The sequence below is a fragment of the Pithys albifrons genome, chromosome 1 (genome assembly GCF_047495875.1).
Source record: "Pithys albifrons albifrons isolate INPA30051 chromosome 1, PitAlb_v1, whole genome shotgun sequence".
In the NCBI taxonomy this organism is placed as follows: Eukaryota; Metazoa; Chordata; class Aves; order Passeriformes; family Thamnophilidae; genus Pithys; species Pithys albifrons.
Window position 1 is genome coordinate 124,970,930 of NC_092458.1, and position 21,676 is coordinate 124,992,605.

Genomic DNA, 21,676 nt, shown 5'->3' on the forward strand with positions numbered 1-21,676 from the left:
GCCCTGGAGGTGAATGTGGCACTTGAGGTCGTGGTTTAAAGGTGAAGGTGCTGATGGTGCTGTTTGATGGCTGGACTTGATGATCTTAAAGGTTTTTTCCAATCCTGACAATTCAGTGATTTGGCCCAAGTAGCCAAGGTTGTGTCCTGGAGCAGAGCAGGATGACCATGGAGAAGCAGCTGGAAATTCTGGCCAACAATCACAGAATGATAGAATGGATTGGGTTGGAAAAGCCCTCCGAGATCATCCAACCCTTGGTCCAACTCCAGTCCCTTTACCAGATCATGGCACTCAGTGCCACGGCCAAGCTCAGCTGAAAAACCTCCAGGGATGGCTCCATGCCTGGTCGTGCTTGGCTCCTGCCAACACAACACCCCAGAGGATTTACGGGCTCTGGGAAAGGGAGAAATCTGAGCAGCAGCTTCCACAGAGTCACTGGAGCCGCAGTGCTGCGGCGTGAGCAGCGAAGCTCAGCAGCACGGAGGAGTTTTCTGCCTTCCAAAGGAGAAGGCGTTTCCCTGGAGCAGATGGGAATGTCCAGGCGGAGGTGAGGCAGCAGCCCCCCCTTTCCCAGCGGGCGGAGCTCGGTCCGGGATCCCCCGGGGCTGCAGCGGATCCTCCTCAGCCCGCGCTGCGCTCCGGACACACAACTCAGAACCTGACCCAGGACAGGAATATCCTGGTGGAAAGTTCAGGAATGTCAAAGACAGGGACACGGGAGGTGGAGCAGCAAGAGCTTGTGATGAGAGAGACGGGAGGTGGCAGCACAGCCTTTCCGAGGTCCAGCACTGACTGGCAGCGATCCAGGGCACTCTGCCACTGAAAGGAAATTTTTGGGAGGGATTTCTCCCTGCAAAGGGTGGGCAGGCACTGGCAGGGCCTGCCCAGGGAGGTTTGGAGTGCCCAGCCCTGCAGGTGCCCAAGGCAGGACTGGACGTGGCACTGAGTGCTCTGGGCTGAGGGACAAGGTGGGCATCAGGCACAGGGTGGGCTCCAGGGGCTGGCAGGGCTTTGCCAAGGTGGGCATTGGGCACAGGGTGGGCTGCAGGGGCTGGCAGAGCTTTGCCAAGGAGGGCTTGGGGCACAGGGTGGGCTGCAGGGGCTGGCAGGGCTTTGCCAAGGTGGGCATTTGGCACAGGGTGGGCTGCAGGGGCTGGCAGGGCTTTGTCAAGGTGGTCATTTGGCACAGGGTGGGCTCCATTGGCTGGCAGGGCTGTGCCAAGGTGGGCTTGGGGCACAGGGTGGGCTCCATTGGCTGGCAGGGCTTTGCCAAGGTGGGCATGGGGCACAGGGTGGGCTCCATTGGCTGGCAGGGCTTTGCCAAGGTGGGCATGGGGCCCAGGGTGGGCTCCAGGGGCTGGCAGGGCTTTGCCAAGGTGGGCATCGGGCACAGGGTGGGCTCCAGGGGCTGGCAGGGCTTTGCCAAGGTGGGCATGGGGCACAGGGTGGGCTCCAGGGGCTGGCAGGGCTTTGCCAGCCTAAATAACTCTGGGATGGAATTTGGGAGCTTTCCCAGAGCCAGACAAATATTCAGGTCAGTGAGTGAGCAGTGAGGGGAGTCTGGAGAACACGAATTGCATTTGAAAAGGTATTTCAAAATAACATTTATTAGAAGAATTACATTCATAGATAGTATCGGATACATCACTTAATGCTGCACATTTCACATCCTGCTGCTGTTCAGCAGCTACTTGTGTTGCACCTGCTAAGTGCTTCTTTCAGGAAAATCCAATCTTTTGGAATATTTAAGTCTCCCTCTGTGGCTCTGCTGTCTCCAAAGTATCCGACAGATAAAGCTGAGCTTGGTTAGACTGGACACAAGCAAAGGACTGCACAGCAAAGCAGAAGCATTTCCACTCCTGGTCCTGAGCTCCAGGCAAAGAGTTCTGCAGATCCATTGATGGTGAAGTTCCTCTGCTTTGGCAGGACCAGGACAGAGCAGGACAGCCCTCCTTGAGGGGATTCAACAGCACAGGGAGTAAAACAACTGCAGCAAGTCCCATGTGGAAAAGGAATAAAGTTATGGAATAAAGGCATAAAATATGCTGGAGATCCCCTTGGGCCTCCCACCAGCCCAGGGTGCTCCAAGCCCTGTCCAGCCTGGCCTTGGGCACTCCCAGGGATGGGAAAGCCACAGTTTCTCTGCCCAACCTGTGCCAGGGCCTGCCCACCCTCATCTCATCAGGATTTTAAGGGAAATATCCATGGAATGCAAACAGCAGAAACCTGGAAGGAAAACTACCAAATCATCCTGAGTATCAACAAAATATAAAAATTGCTGAGGATATGTAGGCAATGAACACAAACACTTTAAAAATAACCTGCTCCAAAATTCAAGTAATGCTTGGAAAGGGTAACTTTTCACTTGTGCTCAATCCAGCATAGGGGATCATTAATAAATTAAAGTCATAGGAATAATTTACATTCTGAGTGACCACACAATGCCACACCTCAGTCCATCACTTCCCTTATTTGTAACAATGCACAGAATCTATTTAAGTTTAGCACAAACCTACATTATTTTCACAGAGCATTCCACTATTACCAGAGTGAAACATGTTTCATTATTTCAGTTCATAATCCCTGGGTGAAAACTTCATCTCCCTGTGGGTAAAACCCCCTGCAGAGAAACCTCCTGTGGTTTTTAACTGAATTTGGAAAAAAATAAATCCTGCTGGGACTAAACCACCCATTTCTCTTGTCCTTTCCACTTTAGCAGAAGGTAAAGCTCCCTGATGATCTCCCTGCCCCTCTCACCATCCAGGAACAGCCAAATACATTCTTTTGTACAAAAAGTGTTCCTAAAACCCCCCCCCCAAAATTATTATTTTAATTTTAATTAAGCTGTTGGATACAGCAATTTATTGTTTTACAGAATTACCTTCATTTAGTTGCATTTCAGATGTTGCAGAGTGACCTGAGTCACTGTAAGAACAAAAAGCTTCTGAATTTAAAAAACTGAATCATAATATTGCAATCGATTAATTAAAACTTCAGAGCCCCTCAAGTGATGCTAATTACAAAATGTTACAGCACAGGTTTGCCTTTTGAGCACATTCCTCTTTTCTTTGGGAATTGCTAAGCCTGAGGGTGCTGTTATAGCAGAGCTGGAACTACAGATGTGGTAAAGCTGCAGCTCTTTGCACAATGCTTGGAAAACCCATCTGGAATTCAGGGGATCTCTCTGGAATCTGGGAAGTTTCAGCCAAGTTAAAGGGCTCAAGGCTCAGGAATCATCTGCAAACTGACTGTACACTCACATGCAACAGTGGCTGCTTCTTAACCCACCCTCAGACAGTCCAGAAGCAGCTTCAGACACTCCCAGGGCTGTTGGTGCTTCACCAAGTCAAAAATATCTTCCTTTATTTACAAAGTGTCTTCAATCCTTCCCACTGAAACCAGAAAACACAGGAATTCTGATAAACCACCACCACATTGCACAGAAGGAATCTGAGATTCCCCCTCTAACACCACCTCCTGCATTCCTGAAGAGCCCTCCCAAAATGCAGCTGGAAATCTGGGGAAAGAAGGAATTGCAGCAAAGCTTCCCCTTGTTCTGCTGTTGCTCCACCACGACCCGAGTGCCCCACGTGTGGCTCAGCTTTCCATGTTTTCCAGGAAGTCACATTCCACGCTGTCTTCCAGCTGTTGTAAGATCTTGGTGCTGCTGCCCACGGAGTCCATGGAGGCAGCTGGGGAAGGGTGGGAATTCTGGGATTCACTCCTGGTTGCTGTGAATGCCCAGCACAGAGTCTGGAAGAAGGGCATGAGTTGGGTGATGCTGGATATGGAGCGCAGGCTCAGCAGGGGAAATCGGGGCCTCTTGGGAATTCCCTCAGAGCTGTTTGGTTCCTGTGAGGAAAAACGACTGAGGTTTACTCAAAGACAAGTTTTCACTGGGTGTTGTGGGCAGATTTAAGGGAAAAACAGGAAAACTGCCTCTTGTTCCCTTGGAAGCAGTTTGACATCTCTGGGATCTCTCTGTGAAAGCAGGTAAGTTTTAAAAGCCTCATGAATTTTATTAAATATCACAGAATCACAGACTGGTTGGGGCTGGAAGGGACTTGAATCTCCTCATCCCACCCCCTGTCCTGGGCAGGGACACCTCCCACCAGCCCAGGGTGCTCCAAGCCCTGTCCAACCTGGCCTGGGACACTCCCAGGGATGGGGCAGCCACAGCTGCTCTGCCCAACCTGTGCCAGGGCCTGCCCACCCTCACAGGGAGGAAATACCTAAAAATCTGTTGCATAACCTAAAATCTTGTCACTTGTTTAGAATCATTGAATCACAGAATGGATTGGGTTGGAAAAGCCCTCCGAGATCATCAAGTCCAACCCTTGGTCCAACTCCAGTCCCTTTACCAGATCATGGCACTCAGTGCCACGGCCAAGCTCAGCTGAAAAACCTCCAGGGATGGGGAATCCACCCCCTCTCTGGGCAGCCCATTCCAATGCCTGAGCACTCTCTCTGCAAAGAATTTCCTTCTGCTCTCCAACTTCAATTTCCCCTGGCAGAGCTTGAGCCCATTGTGCCCCCTTGTCCTATTGCTGAGTGCCTGGGAGAAGAGACCAACCCCCAGCTGGCCAGAACTTCCCTTCAGGAAAAGTAAATTAATGGTTAAGAAGAAAAAAGGCAAAGTTTCTTTACCTTGTACTTCATCTTCAGCAGGTCCATGATCCTCACAATGTGGGGTCTGCACTCCTGGTGGTTCTCCACCAGGTGAGGGGGCACAGGACAGGACTCTGTGTCCACCTCTGGGACAAATGCCCATTTGTACCTGGAACAGGATTCCTTGGTGAGAAGGGAAGCCTTGCCTGGATCATGCCTAGTTTACTTCAGCACTGATTTGTGTTCAGAATTTATATTTTTCTGCTCTCACTGACAAAGCACATTATTTCCTTGTGAGTATTTACATGCAACATCCCCAGGTGTGTGCAAAGGGAAAACAGCTTCCAACTTTCTCTTCTCCCAATTTTTCCAGCCTGGAGAACCTCCAGATGAGGTTGTGAAATCCTCCCACACTGATAACACCAAATTGTTCTCCCAAACACCCCCATTGTGTAATTACAACATCAACAATTGTTGTGTAATTACAACATCAACAATTGTTGTGTAATTACAACATCAACAATTGTTGTGTAATTACAACATCAACAATTGTTGTGTAATTACAACATCGACACTGCACTTGTTAAAAGAACAGAGCACAAAGTGAAGCCTGGAAATAAAACAGATGTGGAATGGCTTGAGGGAGAGGAATGGGGAACAGGTACTCACATTTGGAACAGGTGCATCCTGTCAGGGGGGAAGGACAGGGCTGTGTCCAGGAACTTGCAGGCTGAGAGGTACAGGGAGAGCTCACTGGGCTGGATCTCAGCCCCACTGCTGTCCCCCCTCTGTCTGCTCACTTTGCTGCTGCTCCTGCACCACAAGCAAAGTCCCATCAAAACATGAGCCCACTGAAGGCTTTTCATTCACTCCTTTACACAAACAATCACTGTACAGCTATTTTTGTTCTGTAGCAGAGTATGGAATTCATATGGAAGGCTGTTAGAAGAAAAATCATCTCAAATACACCAAAAAAGGGGGCAATGTGGTAAAATATTTAAATGCTGACTCAGCATTTAATCTTATTTTTGTATGCAATTAAGAATTGGTACACATGTTTTTAAGCATATCACTGTTTAACTGCTGAAAAAACTAATCCTAAACCTTTATTAATCCATATCATAAATATAAATAATCCTAAACCTTTATTCATCCATATCATAAATATAAATTATCCTAAACCTTTATTAATCCATACAATAAATATAAATAATCCTAAACCATTATTCATCCATACAATAAATATAAATAATCCTAAACCTTTATTAATCCATATCATAAATATAAAGAATCCTAAACCTTTATTAATCCATATCATAAATATAAATTATCCTAAACCTTTATTCATCCATACAATATAAATAATCCTAAACCTTTATTCATCCATACCATAAATATAAATAATCCTAAACCTTTATTCATCCATACCATAAATATAAATAATCCTAAACCTTTATTAATCCATATCATAAATATAAATCATCCTAAACCTTTATTAATCCATACAATATTAATAATCCTAAACCTTTATTAATCCATATTATAAATATAAAGAATCCTAAACCTTTATTAATCCATATCATAAATATAAATTATCCTAAACCTTTATTCATCCATACAATAAATATAAATAATCCTAAACCATTATTCATCCATATCATAAATATAAATAATCCTAAACCTTTATTCATCCATACAATAAATATAAATAATCCTAAACCTTTATTCATCCATATCATAAATATAAATTATCCTAAACCTTTATTCATCCACATCATAAATATAAATAATCCTAAACCATGACTCATCAGTCCCATAAAATATAAAATTGCAACACCAAAATATGCTGTTGGCTCCCCCCTCTCCCAGAGAATGAATTAATTGATGAACTAAAAATTGGCACATCCAGACCAAGCAGCTTTCACAGTTTCAGACAAACAGCAACACTTACTTTGAAGGTTCCTCTTCCTCAGTCAAATCTTCTTCCAGCTGTAGGAATGTCTGAATCTTTAAAGAAATAAATGATTTATGGGGATGCTGAAATGTTCACTCAACTCAGTTACAAACAAAAGGGATGTTTCAGACTCTCAGTTTACCTTTAGGACTTGTAAGAAATTAATAAATTAGATAGGAGATTCCATTAGGAACAACAAAATGAATCCAAAAGGAATTTCCTAATGCCTATGGTACCCTTTTTTCACCAAATTATCAGACTAATGTCAAATTATGTAAAATTAAAATGGTGTGAAATTAAAATGGTGTGAAATTAAAAGGGTGTGAAATTAAAAGGGTGTGAAATTAAAAGGGTGTGAAATTAAAAGGGTGTGAAATTAAAAGGGTGTGAAATTAAAAGGGTGTGAAATTAAAAGGGTGTGAAATTAAAAGGGTGTGAAATTAAAAGGGTGTGAAATTAAAAGGGTGTAAAATTAAAAGGGTGTAAAATTAAAAGGGTGTAAAATTAAAATGGTGTAAAATTAAAATGGTGTAAAATTAAAATTATGTAAAATTTAAATGGTGTAAAATTAAAAGGGTGTAAAATTAAAATGATGTAAAATTAAAAATGGTGTAAAATTAAAATGATGTAAAATTAAAATGATGTAAAATTAAAATGGTGTAAAATTAAAAGGGTGTGAAATTAAAATGGTGTAAAATTAAAATGATGTAAAATTAAAATGGTGTAAAATTAAAATTATGTAAAATTAAAATTATGTAAAATTAAAATTATGTAAAATTTAAATGGTGTAAAATTAAAATGGTGTAAAATTAAAATGGTGTAAAATTAAAATGGTGTAAAATTAAAATGGTGTAAAATTAAAATGATGTAAAAATAAAATTATGTAAAATTTAAATGATGTAAAATTAAAATGATGTAAAATTAAAATGATGTAAAATTAAAATGATGTAAAATTAAAATGATGTAAAATTAAAATGGTGTAAAATTTAAATGGTGTGAAATTAAAATGGTGTGAAATTAAAAGGGTGTGAAATTAAAAGGGTGTGAAATTAAAATGATGTAAAATTAAAATGGTGTAAAATTAAAATGATGTAAAATTAAAATGGTGTAAAATTAAAATTATGTAAAATTAAAATTATGTAAAATTAAAATTATGTAAAATTAAAATGGTGTAAAATTAAAATGGTGTAAAATTAAAATGGTGTGAAATTAAAATGGTGTAAAATTAAAATGGTGTGAAATTAAAATGGTGTGAAATTAAAATGGTTTAAAATTAAAATGATGTAAAATTAAAATGGTGTAAAATTAAAATGGTGTAAAATTTAAATGGTGTAAAATTAAAATGGTGTAAAATTAAAATGGTGTAAAATTAAAATGGTTTAAAATTAAATGGTGTAAAATTAAATGGTGTAAAATTAAATGGTGTAAAATTAAAAGGGTGTGAAATTAAAAGGGTGTGAAATTAAAATGGTGTGAAATTAAAATGGTGTAAAATTAAGATTATCTCCTTTTCCAAACAGGAGACTGGGACAACCCACACACTAATTAGTCTGAAATGTCTCCTTGTTCCTTACCAGTTCTGTCACCATGATTGGCCACAAGGAGGTGAGATGCTGAGGGGAAATCCTTAACAGAAGAACTCTGAAGAAGAGGAACATCTGGGCAGCCACCAGAGAGGTCTGGCCCACACGGAGGTTCTCAGTCAGTCGCTCTGGGGGACACAGGAAAAAGCAAAGAAATAAAAGAAAAGGAGCATTTTCCTGAATTTCAGTTGTTTGGGGAAATAAAAAGTAGAATCACAGAATCTCAGGATGGTTTGGTTGGGAAAGATCATTAATTTCCACCCCCTGCCATGGGCAGGGACACCTCCCACCAGCCCAGGCTGCTCCAAGCCCTGTCCAACCTGGCCTGGGACATTCCCAGGGATGGGGCAGCCACAGCTGCTCTGCCCACCCTGTGCCAGGGCCTGCCCACCCTCCCAGCCAGCAATTCCTTCCCAATATCCCATCCAGCCCTGCCCTCTGGCACTTTGAACCATTCCCCTTGTCCTGGCACTCTGGGCCCTTGTGAAAGGCCCCTTTTCTCCACCTCGTGGCAAAACAAAACTTTTTTGGGGCCGAGTCCCCTCCACTCTGTTAACAAAACTGTGACTCAGACAGAGCCTGAAGCTGGGGAGGGTTTAAAGTGCACAAAATTTGGTCAGAACTGACTTTTCAGGAGAACAACAAGAGTGGCTGGAAGATTTCCCCAAAATAATCACATTTCCAGTTATATTTCCAGACCACAGGCTTTGAAACTCAGATTCCTGTCTCTCCTTAATGAGTTTATTTCTCTGTTAGAATTCAGAGATTAATAGATGTTGTTAAAAATAAAAAAAGGAAGTATATGTTGGAAAATAAATGATAAAATAATTTCTTACATAATTTCTATCACAGAATGGTTTGTGTTGGGAGAGACCTTAAAGATCCTTCAGTTCCAACCAGGGACACCTCCCACTGTCCCGTGCTGGTCAGAGCTGGGTCCAGCCTGGCCTTGGGCACTGCCAGGGCTGGGGCAGCCACAGCTCTGTGGGCAGAGAGATGTGTGTCCCAGCTGGCAGGGAGGGCAGAGAGGGGCAGGGAGGGCAGAAAGGGGCAGGGAGGGGCTGGGAGGGCAGAGAGGGGAAGGGAGGGGTAGGTACAGAGGGGCAGGGAGGGGCAGGGAGGACAGAGAGGGCAGAGAGGGGCAGGTACAGAGGGGCAGGGAGGGCAGAGAGGGACCAGAAGGGGCAGGGAGGGTAGAGAGGGGCAGGGAGGGGCTGGGAGGGGCAGGGAGGACAGAGAGGGGCAGGGAGGGGCTGGGAGGGGCAGAGAGGGCAGAGAGGGCAGAGAGGGGCAGGTACAGAGGGGCAGGTACAGAGGGGCAGGTACAGAGGGGCAGGTACAGAGGGGCAGGGAGGGCAGAGAGGGGCCAGGAGGGGCAGTGAGGGCAGAGAGGGGCAGGGAGGGGCAAGTACAGAGGGGCAGGTACAGAGGGGCACAGAGGGGCACAGAGGTGCAGGTACAGAGGGGCAGGTACAGAGGGGCAGGGAGGGCAGAGAGGGGCCAGGAGGGGCAGTGAGGGCAGAGAGGGGCAGTGAGGGCAGAGAGGGGCAGTGAGGGCAGAGAGGGGCAGTGAGGGGCAGGGAGGGGCAAGTACAGAGGGGCAGGTACAGAGGGGCAGGTACAGAGGGGCAGGGCTCACCCTGGATGAGGGGCAGGTAGAGAGGGGCAGGAAGGGCAGGGCTCACCCTGGATGAGGGGCAGGTACAGAGGGGCAGGAAGGGCAGGGCTCACCCTGGATGAGGGGCAGGTACAGAGGGGCAGGGAGGGCAGGGCTCACCCTGGATGAGGGGCAGGTACAGAGGGGCAGGAAGGGCAGGGCTCACCCTGGATGAGGGGCAGGTACAGAGGGGCAGGAAGGGCAGGGCTCACCCTGGATGAGGGGCAGGTACAGAGGGGCAGGGAGGGCAGGGCTCACCCTGGATGAGGGGCAGGTACAGAGGGGCAGGAAGGGCAGGGCTCACCCTGGATGAGGGGCAGGTACAGAGGGGCAGGAAGGGCAGGGCTCACCCTGGATGAGGGGCAGGTAGAGAGGGGCAGGAAGGGCAGGGCTCACCCTGGATGAGGGGCAGGTACAGAGGGGCAGGAAGGGCAGGGCTCACCCTGGATGAGGGGCAGGTACAGAGGGGCAGGAAGGGCAGGGCTCACCCTGGATGAGGGGCAGGTACAGAGGGGCAGGAAGGGCAGGGCTCACCCTGGATGAGGGGCAGGTAGAGAGGGGCAGGGAGGGCAGGGCTCACCCTGGATGAGGGGCAGGTACAGAGGGGCAGGGAGGGCAGGGCTCACCCTGGATGAGGGGCAGGTACAGAGGGGCAGGGCTCACCCTGGATGAGGGGCAGGTACAGAGGGGCAGGGCTCACCCTGGATGAGGGGCAGGTACAGGTGGTACTGGTCGCTCTCCCCGCTGAAGATGGCGAACGCCTGGCGCTTCAGCAGCATTGCCTTCTGCTCAGCACTGGGGTAGAGCTTCAGGGCACTGCTCTGCATGGCTGGGACAGAGGGAAGAGTTAGCCACCAGGGAAAGAAACCTGGGCTGGAAATAATCCCTGGGGCCTGATATATTCTAAGAAGAAAAAGTCTGTTTGGTTTGCTGATCCTGAATTCATCTTGCACTGTAAACCTTCACTGTTCTTTTAAAAGAGCTGAAAAAGAGATCAAAGCTGCTTGAGGCAAATTTAAGGGGTCCTCCCCCCACCCTTTCCCCTCCACATCCTCCTCAAGCTTGGGTTGGATGTCAAAGCTCAGTATTCCAATGTTTTCAGCACTGCAGCTCATGGCAGCCTACAGACACCTGCAGGCTTTGGCAAAGTGTCCTCCTGGAAAAGGTCACACGTGAGCAACTCAAAATTAGGGCAAACTGTGAGTGCAGGAGCCCAACAAAACATTCCTACAACAAACCCATGACCAAAACACAGAACTAACTCAGCACAGCTTCAGCTGGGAATAAAGTTGACAACACAGTCAGTTATGCAGATGCAGCAATGTCAGCATTTTACTGACACTTGATTGTATTAAAAATGCACCTGATACCCCAAATGCAAACAGATCCCAAACTGACCTAGAGGTGAGTTCTCAGCTGATACTCACTCATCAAATCTTTAAACATGGTTTTCTCGTGGGTTAGGAGATGGTCAATGATGGATCTCCAGCTGCACAAGATACAGAAGGAATTAGACAGGAATAGATTCACCTCAGGGAAGATCTGGGTCAAAGCTTTCACAGAAGGGAACAGATCCCAAACAGGATTCATGTGCAGACTCCTGTGTGGGTTAACACATAACTGGGCAGAATTAGTGGGTGAGACCCATTTTTTCTTCCCAGTGTTCACCTCCTCCTTAAAGCCTTTCTTTGGAAATTCAGAACATGAGCTTGGAGTGCTACAATCCCATGTCTTACTGAGTGCATGAAGTGTCCATCTGGAAAAAAGAGGGATCCATGTACAGCTCCAGCACTTCCTTCTTCCAGGCTCGCTTGGTATAGGCATATCCACTCAGGGAGCTGAGCAACTGGGCCCCAGCACGGAAACTGGGAATGTTGTAGGCACTGGGGAAGGGAACGAAAATCATAAACAGGTTGGTTTTTTTTTAAGGTTAAGTTTAGGTAAAAAGAAAAGAAACTTGGGGGTTACCCAGAACTTCTAATTCAATTCTATCAGGACAAACGGCAATGGATTCAAACTGACAGAGGGCAGGGCTGATGGAATAGTGGGAAGGAATTCCTGGCTGGGAGGGTGGGCAGGCCCTGGCACAGGTTGGGCAGAGCAGCTGTGGCTGCCCCATCCCTGGGAGTGTCCCAGGCCAGGCTGGACAGGGCTTGGAGCAGCCTGGGCTGGTGGGAGGTGTCCCTGCCATGGCAGCGGTGGGAATGGAAAACAGGAGTGGGGAAAAAAGAAAAATAAAACCATTACAGTGTGGTGTCCTGGTTGAGCAGTAGGACCAGTTTATCCCTGTGTGGGTGTGACCAAAGCTGGGCATTCTCCACCCTCCATTCATAGCCCACCAACTGTTCCCAATGGCCCATTGGCAGCAGCAGCCCAGGGCACAGCTGAGCCCTCAGGCTGGGAGCTGGCTGGGAAAGAAGCCTGGCAGAGGAGCTGGGAGAACTGCCCTGCAGGGACTCCTTGGCACCTCCACATCCACCTGAGGGCTCAGCTCTGCCCATGGGCCAGCAACGATTCCAAAATCCCCCCTGACTGCCAGAGTCAGATCCCCCAGTGTGGAACTCCCTGCCCTGGGGGCTCCCACCCAAACCTGAGGGGATGGAATCTTGGGGTTTGGGGACTTGGGGAACCACTCATGGGATCCAGAGGAGGAGCAGACCCTGGACAGGAGGAGCCCACCACTCTCCACCAGACTGTGCCATCATCTGCACCAACAGGTTTGTCCCTTCCTTCTCCTTTGCACTCGGGGGAACCACGTGGGGCTCAGCACAGGGGCCACCAAACCCCCCTGTGTTTGTGCCCCAGGGGGTGGGTTACACTGCTGGGCTTGGGGGTTAAACCCAATTTCTCTTTGTGCCATTGCATTTATTGGAATATTGTTATTAAATTGTTACTCTGATTTATAATCTCTTTGGAGTTGGGTTCATTTCTCTTGCTGTTTCCCTTTAAACCAGCACAGGTGGTGAGAGGGAGCAGAGAGGTAGGGCAGGTGAGCAGGGGGGACTCACCTGTGGTTACGCAGGTAGGGGAACACGTAGTAGAGCAACCGCGACACCAGCGGCACCGCCTTGTCCTTCTCGTCACTCCTGTAAACCACGTCCAGCAGAGAGGCCAGCACCTCAGGGACACAAAGAGTGGCTCTCTAAACCCCAAGCTGGCATTCCTGGCACCAGGGGAACATGCTAAGGTTTCAAGCCAGTGTGTGTGTGTGCATGGGCCCCTCAGTGTGTGTGTGGTCAGTTCTGGGCCCCTCAGGTCAGGAAAGATCTTGAGGGGCTGGAGCGGGGCCAGAGAAGAGCAACGAGCCTGGAGAAGGGACTGGATGTGGCACTGAGGGTCCTCTTAAACACCTCCAGGGACAGAGAATCCAACATGTCTTGATCCAACCCCACTGTGATCACCAGCCCAGGGCACTCTGTGCCTTGGGCTGGTGATCACAGTGGGGTTGGATCAAGGGTTGATGATCTCCAAGGTCTCTTCCAACCCAACTGAAAAGAGAAGAGCAACGAGGCTGGAGAAGGGACTGGAGCACAAGTGCTGTGGGGAGAGGCTGAGGGAGCTGGGGGTGTTCAGCCTGGAGAAGAGGAGGCTCAGAGGTGACCTCAGCACTGTCTGGAACTGCCTGAAGGGAAGTTCTGGCCAGGTGGGGGTTGGTCTCTTCTCCCAGGCACTCAGCAATAGGACAAGGGGGCACGATGGGCTCAAGCTCTGCCAGGGGAAATGGAAGTTGGAGAGCAGAAAGAAATTCTTTGCAGAGAGAGTGCTCAGGGATTGGAATGGGCTGCCCAGAGAGGGGGTGGATTTCCCATCCCTGGAGGTTTTTCACCTGAGCTTGACCGTGGCACTGAGTGCCATGATCTGGTAAAGGGACTGGAGTTGGACTTGATGATCTTGGAGGTCTTTTCCAACCCAATCCATTCTATGATTCTATGGGATGCCTGAGGGAAGGTTTACACTCCTGTTTTACCCACCTGGAAAACTTCATGTGTTCCTCTGTTTAATAACAGCAAACCCACCCCAGAGATGAGAGGCCCTACTTACCTCTGCAAGGAGGGAAAGGGCTTGGACACTGTATATGGAAGGAGCAGAGGCAGAAACCATAGAAGATGGTGCCACTGATGTATCTAAAAGAGGCAAAACAACACAGTGTTCTCTTCAGAGATGCCTGAATTTGGCTGTTTCCTAATCTGCCTCCCAAACAGAACTGCTATTTGCATGTTGGTATTACAGTGAAATGTAAACTCATGCAAACCACACACCATCAAACACCTTGTGCTCTTCACTGCTCCCAGCAGAGGAGAGGAAGCAGCAGCAAGTCACAGGAAAGCTCTTTACCATTCACATCCTCCATGTTGAAGTCATCTGGTAAAACCTGAGGCTGAGCTTTCACTTCCAAGTTCCGGCTCAGCCAACTGGTCTGTTCCAGGGAGGAACCAGCAACAGTCCCCACGGCCTCCAAGATTTTTTGGGTGACTTCCTGTAACACAACCAGGAAATTGGCATCAGATTGGCACTATTATCACTTGGCTTATTTAATTCTTGGTCACTGTAACTAAACCAAACCCCTCCTGGCCAAAGCAAAGCAGAGGCCACGTGTGAAGGGGCTGTAAGATGACAAAGCTTTCTGTCATTGTTATTTTGTTGGCAAGTCTCTGAGGCAGAAGTGGAGACTTAATCTCTCTGTTGGCACATAAAATGACTACAAACATAACCACGTGTCACCTCCTCAGGGCCACAACTGCACCCACGTAAGCGGTGCTTGAACTGTTGTGGTGAAATCACCACCAGGACAGGAAGAGAATCCTGCTCTGCTGCACCACAGCAGGTGAGCTCACCATTGCCAAACACAGCTGGGAGTTTCAAGGATAATTAGGCCACTAATTTTCCTAGACAGCTTTGAGATGTCTTTATCTACACACAGGAAAAGAGCTGATGGCATCACCCATGTGTTATGATTTCAGTTCTGAGAGAAATCACACAACTCCCCAGGGAAAACAGCCTTGAAAGGTTTGTGGTTTCACCCAAGTTTTGGACAGAATTTGGTTTATCCCTCCTGTTGGAGTGTCCCATGTTTCCCACACCTCAAAATGTGTGGATACACATCCAGACATTCCCAAAAGCAGGAATTCAGATGAAAAGGAGAGATGAGGCCATCTCCACTTTTCCTTAGATGTACAGTGCCAGATTTAGGAACTAAAAGCTGCACATGTCTCCACTGTACCTGCAAATCTTTTTGGTCTTTTTTGCTCTCCAGAGTAGGAGTTCTGGTCACAAAGTCATTCAGAGTGCTGTGGAAAAATCAGTTCACTGCAGGTTAGTAATTGCACAGGTTTGCTCAAGGCATTTGTGATCCTTCTCCTCCCTTACACAGTACCTGAGGAGGAGGAAGTGTCCTGGAGGAGCCAAGTTCAACTGCACAGACTCTTTGAGGAGTCCCAGCAAGGGCTGGAAGTTCTCCTGCAGGGCTGGGACAGGCAGTCTGCCAAAAAAAACCAATACCAAAACACATCTGAGTGAAGCTGGTTATGGAAAGAACAAAAACAACACACAGGGGTAACCTGATAGCCCAAAAGCTTCCACCAGGGAGTCCTTTGGATCCTGCCCCTTCCTAACTGACTCAAGGGCATGGCACAAACACCTGGCAGCACAGGGAATGTGCAGACAGCAGGAGATGCCAGCAGCAGCTCCAAAACCAGCTCCAAAACCTACAGCTTATAGTCTGATCCATCCCAGGGCTTCCATGGGAGAAAGCCAAGGGTGTGAAGAAGGGTTTTGAGCAAAGGAGATGATCCAGTCATTACCCAGCCCAGTCTGCAGCCATGGCAGTTCTGTTGAACTGACAAGTTCTTATCCATTTATTTGGCAACACAGAGCACATGAGGAAGACCACAAAAAATCATAGAAACATGGAATGGTTTGGGTTGGGAGGGAACTTAAAGCCCACCCAGTGCCACCCCTGCCATGGGCAGGGACACCTCCCACCAGCCCAGGCTGCTCCAAGCCCTGTCCAGCCTGGCCTGGGACACTCCCAGGGATGGGGCAGCCATAGCTGCTCTGGGAATTCTGTTCTAGTCCCTCATCACCCTCCCAGCCAGGAATTCCTTCCCGATATCCCATCCAGCCCTGCCCTCTGGCAGTTTGAAGCCATTCCCCTTGTCCTGTCCCTCCAGCCCTTGGAAATGGTCTCTCTCCATCTTTCCTGTGGCTCCTTCAGCTCCTGGAAGGCCACACTGAGGTCCCCCCAAAGCTTCTCCCCTCCAGGCTGGCCAATGCCAGCTGTGCCAGCCTTTCCTCCCAGCAGAGCTGCTCCATCCTCTGCCCATCCTGGGGCCTCCTCTGGCCTCTCCAGCAGCTCCAGGTCCCTCCTGTGGTGCCCCTAGGGCTGGAGCAGCTCTGCAGGTGGGGCTCACCTGAGGGGCAGAGGGGCACAATCCCCCCTGTCCTGCCCACTCTGCCCTTTGGGTGCAGCCCAGACCTGCTCATGAGATGCCTGAATTTGCTCCATGAGCATGAAATGAGGTTTTCAGGCTGCACAATCAACAGAGCAATGAAGAGAATGTCACAGCCCTGGTACTCTGGGGCTGTGTGTCCACAATGAGGTGACAGCACATTTCCTGCAGAAAGGTGCTCTGTGACACTGTGACATGAAGATCAAAGTAAAGCAGAAACAGTGATGCAGATTGTTCTAACTAGAGTCAAACAGAAAATTCCCTTTTGTAATGACTCAATTACCTCTGGATGAAAGCATAACAGAACTGCAGCACTGGGATATCCACGAGGGAAGATTTCTGAAAAAGAAAAGCAAACCCAGAGTAATTTGGCATCAGAAAGAAAAAGAAGGTCCAAGCTGTGGAATGTTTGTGTTCAGGGGTTCACATGCCCTTCTTGGAAGCCACTTGTGCTCCAAGAGGTGACCAAACTGTTTATACAAACAATACAAGACAGAAATGCATCACTGAGTCATAAATCTGAAGCAGCTTCACAAAAATGTCAACACATTTGGCCCCCACACCTTTTCCTTCCCAGCAACTTCTCCAGCAAAATACTGGAATCCCAGAATGGTTTGGGTTGGAAGGGACCTTAAAGATCATTTAGTTCCACTCCCCACCACAGGCAGGGACACCTCCCACCAGCCCAGGGTGCTCCAAGCCCTGTCCAACCTGGCCTGGGACACTCCCAGGGATGGGGCAGCCACAGCTGCTCTGGGAAATTCATTCCAGGGCCTGCCCACCCTCCCAGCCAGGAATTCCTTCCCAATATCCCATCCAACCCTGCCCTATGTGAGTTTAAAACCACTGCCCCTTGTCCTGTCACAATCTGCTCCATATAGTGATGGTCTGAAGAACTCACACTGACCGATCAGAACACAAAAACCACATTCTGGAAAACAAAACTTAATTCAGGAGCAAAAGAGAGTCCCACATTTAAAAGAAAAACCTTCTAATAATGCTGAGCAGCCACATTGGAACAGATCCAGAACAGAATATATTTAGAAAAGGAAATTATCTTTGTGGTTACCTCTTCCCCCTTGATCTGTGCTGGTTTCTTGACCACCTCCTTGACAAGATGCAAAATGGTGTCAATTTTCAGTGTATTTAGTGCACAAACCAAGTCCACAAGGATAAGCTGAGATGGAGTGGCCACTGGAAGAATCTGACAACACAAAACAAGGCAAAAGACACACAGCTCAGCCCCCTGGGCCACACAAACCAGCTTTTTGTGATTACCCAAATACCAGAACTTACACAAAATGTGAATTACAGAAGTTCAATCAAACTCAAACCCCTCTGCCATATACAGATCTTCTCCCAACACCTTATGGCAACAAGTGGATTATACAAAAAAGAAAAAGAGGTGTTCTGCTCAGAAAAGAATTCCTTAGTTCCTGACAATGGTACAGCTCTGACCTTTCTCTGGAAATTGAGTTGATTTTTGGTCTTTAAAATACAATTGTCAAATTGCAATCCTAAGAGTACAATGCAGTGTTGAATAAAACAATGGCTGTTACTTTTAAACTGTCACACTGCCCTTGATTTGATTATTTATTTAGGTTTACTTGTAGTGCTGATGCTTTTTATAAGTAAGAGCACTTCAGGTTCTTCAGTCACTTGTAAAAAACCCCAAAGGTTGTACAAACAAGCCCAGAGTTAGAACTGACCAAATAAATATAATGGAAAACTGGAAAACTAAGAGTGCCTTTCTTTATGTTCACCTTGGTTTTGCTTTGACTCCTGTGAGGTTTCTTGCTGTTCCAAACTGATGCAATTGCTGCCATCAGCTGGACTCCAAGATGGGCTGTCAGGGGATTCAGGAAGTCCAGAATTTTCATTCTTAATGTCTGTAGAGGGGGGGGAAAAGAACTGTCAGTGCCACACTTTGGAAGGTAAAGAAAATACACACCAGAAAAACACTGTAAAGGGCCCTGGTGGGTGCAGTTTAAAAGGACTCACTTTGGTTGCTTTAAAGTAGACTGAAGAAGAGCCTTTAGTTGTTCCAAAGAAGTCAGTGGGTCTTTTTTGGGAGTCCTCCCTCTTGATAACACTCCAGAGAAGGGACATGGTGTTGATAATGCGAGGCAGTTCCTCCAAGATGGCATTCCTGGCATTCCTGAGGTTTGCAGGTTCAGCTAAACTTGACTAGGAAAAAAACCCAAAAATTCAAATATTAAAATACATTATATCAAGTACCACAGAGCCTAAAGACTGTAGAGAACACATCAACATGTTATCAACTCAGAAGAAAATAGAAAGGTTTGTTAGTGACAGAGCAGAGAGGCTACACAGGACTAATTTTTGCATCAACAGGAGCACACTTAAAATTTTCTGTCTTCAAATAAAATTAAATTCATCTCTGTCTCTCACACTTTGACTTAGTTCCATTTTTAGGGTGTCCTATGAGGTTTCTTTAAGGTTATCTTTTTGTACAAGGGGTTTAGTCCTTGTACATCTCTGAGGAAAAGGAATGTGGACTCTGCTGAACTCTCAGGTGGGCATTAAAACTTACCTTTTTTGTCAGATTAGGATGATCCAGAAGGCAGAAGTGACCAATGGTTGTCAGACCTTCCAGAAGGGTTAGGGGGTAATCAGGAGTCACATTTTCTCTTTTAGAAGTTAAGCTTTGGAGGGGAAATAAAACCCAAAGAGGTTAACAGGCCAAATGGTAGTCAGCAATAGGACAAGGGGGCACGATGGGCTCAAGCTCTGCCAGGGGAAATTGAAGTTGGAGAGCAGAAAGAAATTCTTTGCAGAGAGAGTGCTCAGGGATTGGAATGGGCTGCCCAGAGAGGGGGTGGATTCCCCATCCCTGGAGGTTTTTCAGCTGAGCTTGGCCGTGGCACTGAGTGCCATGATCTGGTAAAGGGACTGGAGTTGGACCAAGGGTTGGACTCGATGATCTTGGAGGGCTTTTCCAACCCAATCCATTCTATGATTCTATGATTCTTTCATTAAAAATTCCATTTTTGTTGCTATTCAACAGTTAAAACTGGAATGACCAGACAGGAATATCAAAACAAGGGATTCACAGACCATGCTTGGACAACCCTGTTTCATTGCTGAGATCTTTGAGAACATTATAATCCCTATGACTATAAATCTTTAATATTCAATTATTTTTCCCTACTCCTTTCACTCACTGCCTGTTCTGAATGGTGTCTGTGTCTCCTCCAGGGTGTCTCTCCTAAACTAGTCCTGCAAAACCTCAGTCTTGTCCAAACTGGGACTTCTTTACTGGGATGGAAAGCAGAGTGGGACAGGAAATACCACAGCTGCTGGTGCCCTTTCCCTTCTTCCTCCACCTGCTGCAACAATCCTGTCTCCACCTCCCCTGGGCTCCAGGGGCAGGAGCAGCAGGATTTGAGGACACTCTGGGAGCCACAATGAGTTCCTACACTTCCCCCACTCTGCACAACAGACCCCACACTGCTGACTCTCACCTGGCAGAGGTTTTGGCAGATGCCTTCACAGCTTCATTCTCATACTGCTTGACAAGCTCATCCAGGTTTTTACAGATCTGTACCACAAATGGTGCCACGGTCCAGCCCAAGGACTTCCCAAAATAGGGCAGGGAACAAGTGACCAAGCCCACCCAAGTGGGATGCATCCCATAGCCATACTCTGGCTGCAAACCTCTCACCACGGCCGAGACAAACAATCCCTGGGAAGTTATGGGATGTGGATAGACATACTGCATGGCACCAATGGCCTGCTGGAAGTTCAGAGCCTGCTGCCACTCCTTGGAGAGATCTGGCTGATTCTCCTGCTCCTCAGGGCTCTGCCCAAGGTGATGCTCCAAGACAATCAACACCTGCAAGAGCTTCAGCAGCTCAATCTGGAGTGGGTGTTCACTCCAGATTTGGTCATGTCCAAAATTGATCAGGCTCTCTTCCAGGAGTTCCTCCTCAGCAACATGGCTGGCTCCATCTGCCAGGAGCAGCTCGTACCTCTTCTGGCTGATGTACATGGAGGCTGACAGGGACAGGAGGACAAACTCCTGCACTTTGCACCGTCCCAGCAGGCTGTGGATGAACTCCACGCTCTTGCTCTCTGCTGCCTTTGCCATGGTGGCCAGCTGGGCCATCACCCTGATCAGCACCTCCACGCTCTTCACCTGCACATCCCTGTTGCCCAGGACGTCCCTGTGGGAGACCTTCAGGCAGCAGGGGTAGTAGGAGCGCAGGAAGCTGAGGCAGAGGTAGGTGAGCAGCTCTATCAGCAGGGAATGGGGACACATGGTCGGGGACTGAGGCTGGAGCTTGCCATAGAAACTCTGCCCCACAAGGGCTTCCTGGTGGCGAGCCAGGAGGTTGTAGATGAGGTTCAGGTGTGCTGTGGAGCTGGTGTCCATGCTGGTGCTGGCCACAGCCTCGATGAATTCCTTGGGGTTGGTTTTCAGCACGGCCTCCAACACGGAGAAGGCGTAGAGCACCCGCCTGGAGTCGTAGGGCTGCAGGTAGAGCAGCATGTGCTTGAACAGGGCCTCCACCATCTCCTGCTTCTCCTTCTGCTGCTTCAGCAGCCTGGAGTGGGTGATCTCCTGCAGCTCCAGGTCCACCTCTTCATCACTGGACAGGGACTCTGAGGCCTGGGTCCTCTCAGAGTCGGCGCGCACCAGGTTGGGCGCCGCGCTGGATCTGGAGCTGTCAGACAGGAAGGCATTGGTGACATTCCTGGGATCTGGGGGCTCTCTGCCATCGGTGTCCTCATGGCTCACTTCCTGCAGCTCCAGAGAGGGAGAGAAGGAGGATGTGTTCTCACTGTCATGGCCCGTGCTGGTGTCTGCGGACTCCGTGTGCTCACTGTTGTCCTGCTCACCCTCTGCTCCCTGGGAGCTCCTGGGGTTCCAAGGACAATCATTCTCAGGCTGCTCGGGTTTTAACTCAGGTTTCTCTGGATCTTTTTCCACTTCTGCCCAAATTGCTTCTCTATCCACAGTAGTGAACTGGCTCAGTGGAAGGTTCTCCTCGGAGTTGCTCTCAGAAATGCCAGACTCTTTCAAAGGGGCCTTTTTCTCACAAAGCCAATCACGGATAAAGTCTGAAAAAAACAGTGTTTGTGTCAAAAAGAGCATGTAATTTTCTACTTCACACATAAAATCATATCATAGTTCGAGTTGGAAGGGACGTTTAAAGGTCATTGAGTCAACACAACATGCTTTATATTCAATAAATAATTGTTTAAAGGTTATAAAGCTATTCTGTTCTAGCCTCGTATTAATTGTAATTAGTGGGGGTAAAAAATGGGGTAAGGCAAGAATTAATTCTTTTTAAAGTGGTAGAGCAGTTCTAACCTACTGAAAGCAATGAGAACAAGATCCAAACATAAAGTACATGCTGTTTCTCTTAGGCTACAGCTCCTTAGATTTGGCAATTTTTTT

General features: G+C 47.6%; 2 protein-coding genes across 3 annotated transcripts in view; one reads left to right on the top strand and one right to left on the bottom strand.

The window, feature by feature from the left end:
* Positions 1-21,676, top strand: part of VPS26C (VPS26 endosomal protein sorting factor C) — a 541,728-nt gene that overhangs the window by 497,352 nt on the left and 22,700 nt on the right. The gene's annotated exons all lie outside the window — the stretch shown is intronic.
* The window catches only part of DOP1B (DOP1 leucine zipper like protein B), a 55,633-nt gene continuing 35,544 nt past the window's right edge, over positions 1,588-21,676 (bottom strand). For both annotated transcript variants that reach the window (XM_071567075.1, XM_071567065.1), the window contains exons 19-37: positions 19,737-21,336; positions 18,806-18,917; positions 18,253-18,438; positions 18,015-18,140; positions 17,321-17,455; positions 16,535-16,590; positions 15,177-15,281; positions 15,024-15,090; positions 14,138-14,279; positions 13,844-13,926; positions 12,811-12,920; positions 11,539-11,685; positions 11,230-11,291; positions 10,503-10,631; positions 8,137-8,273; positions 6,560-6,615; positions 5,278-5,421; positions 4,648-4,777; positions 1,588-3,852 (exon numbers count right to left, since the gene is read on the bottom strand). In XM_071567075.1, the coding sequence (XP_071423176.1) occupies positions 3,598-3,852; positions 4,648-4,777; positions 5,278-5,421; positions 6,560-6,615; positions 8,137-8,273; positions 10,503-10,631; positions 11,230-11,291; positions 11,539-11,685; positions 12,811-12,920; positions 13,844-13,926; positions 14,138-14,279; positions 15,024-15,090; positions 15,177-15,281; positions 16,535-16,590; positions 17,321-17,455; positions 18,015-18,140; positions 18,253-18,438; positions 18,806-18,917; positions 19,737-21,336 (3,782 nt within the window). In that variant the 3' untranslated portion in view covers positions 1,588-3,597. The remainder of the gene's footprint in view (positions 3,853-4,647; positions 4,778-5,277; positions 5,422-6,559; positions 6,616-8,136; positions 8,274-10,502; positions 10,632-11,229; positions 11,292-11,538; positions 11,686-12,810; positions 12,921-13,843; positions 13,927-14,137; positions 14,280-15,023; positions 15,091-15,176; positions 15,282-16,534; positions 16,591-17,320; positions 17,456-18,014; positions 18,141-18,252; positions 18,439-18,805; positions 18,918-19,736; positions 21,337-21,676) is intronic.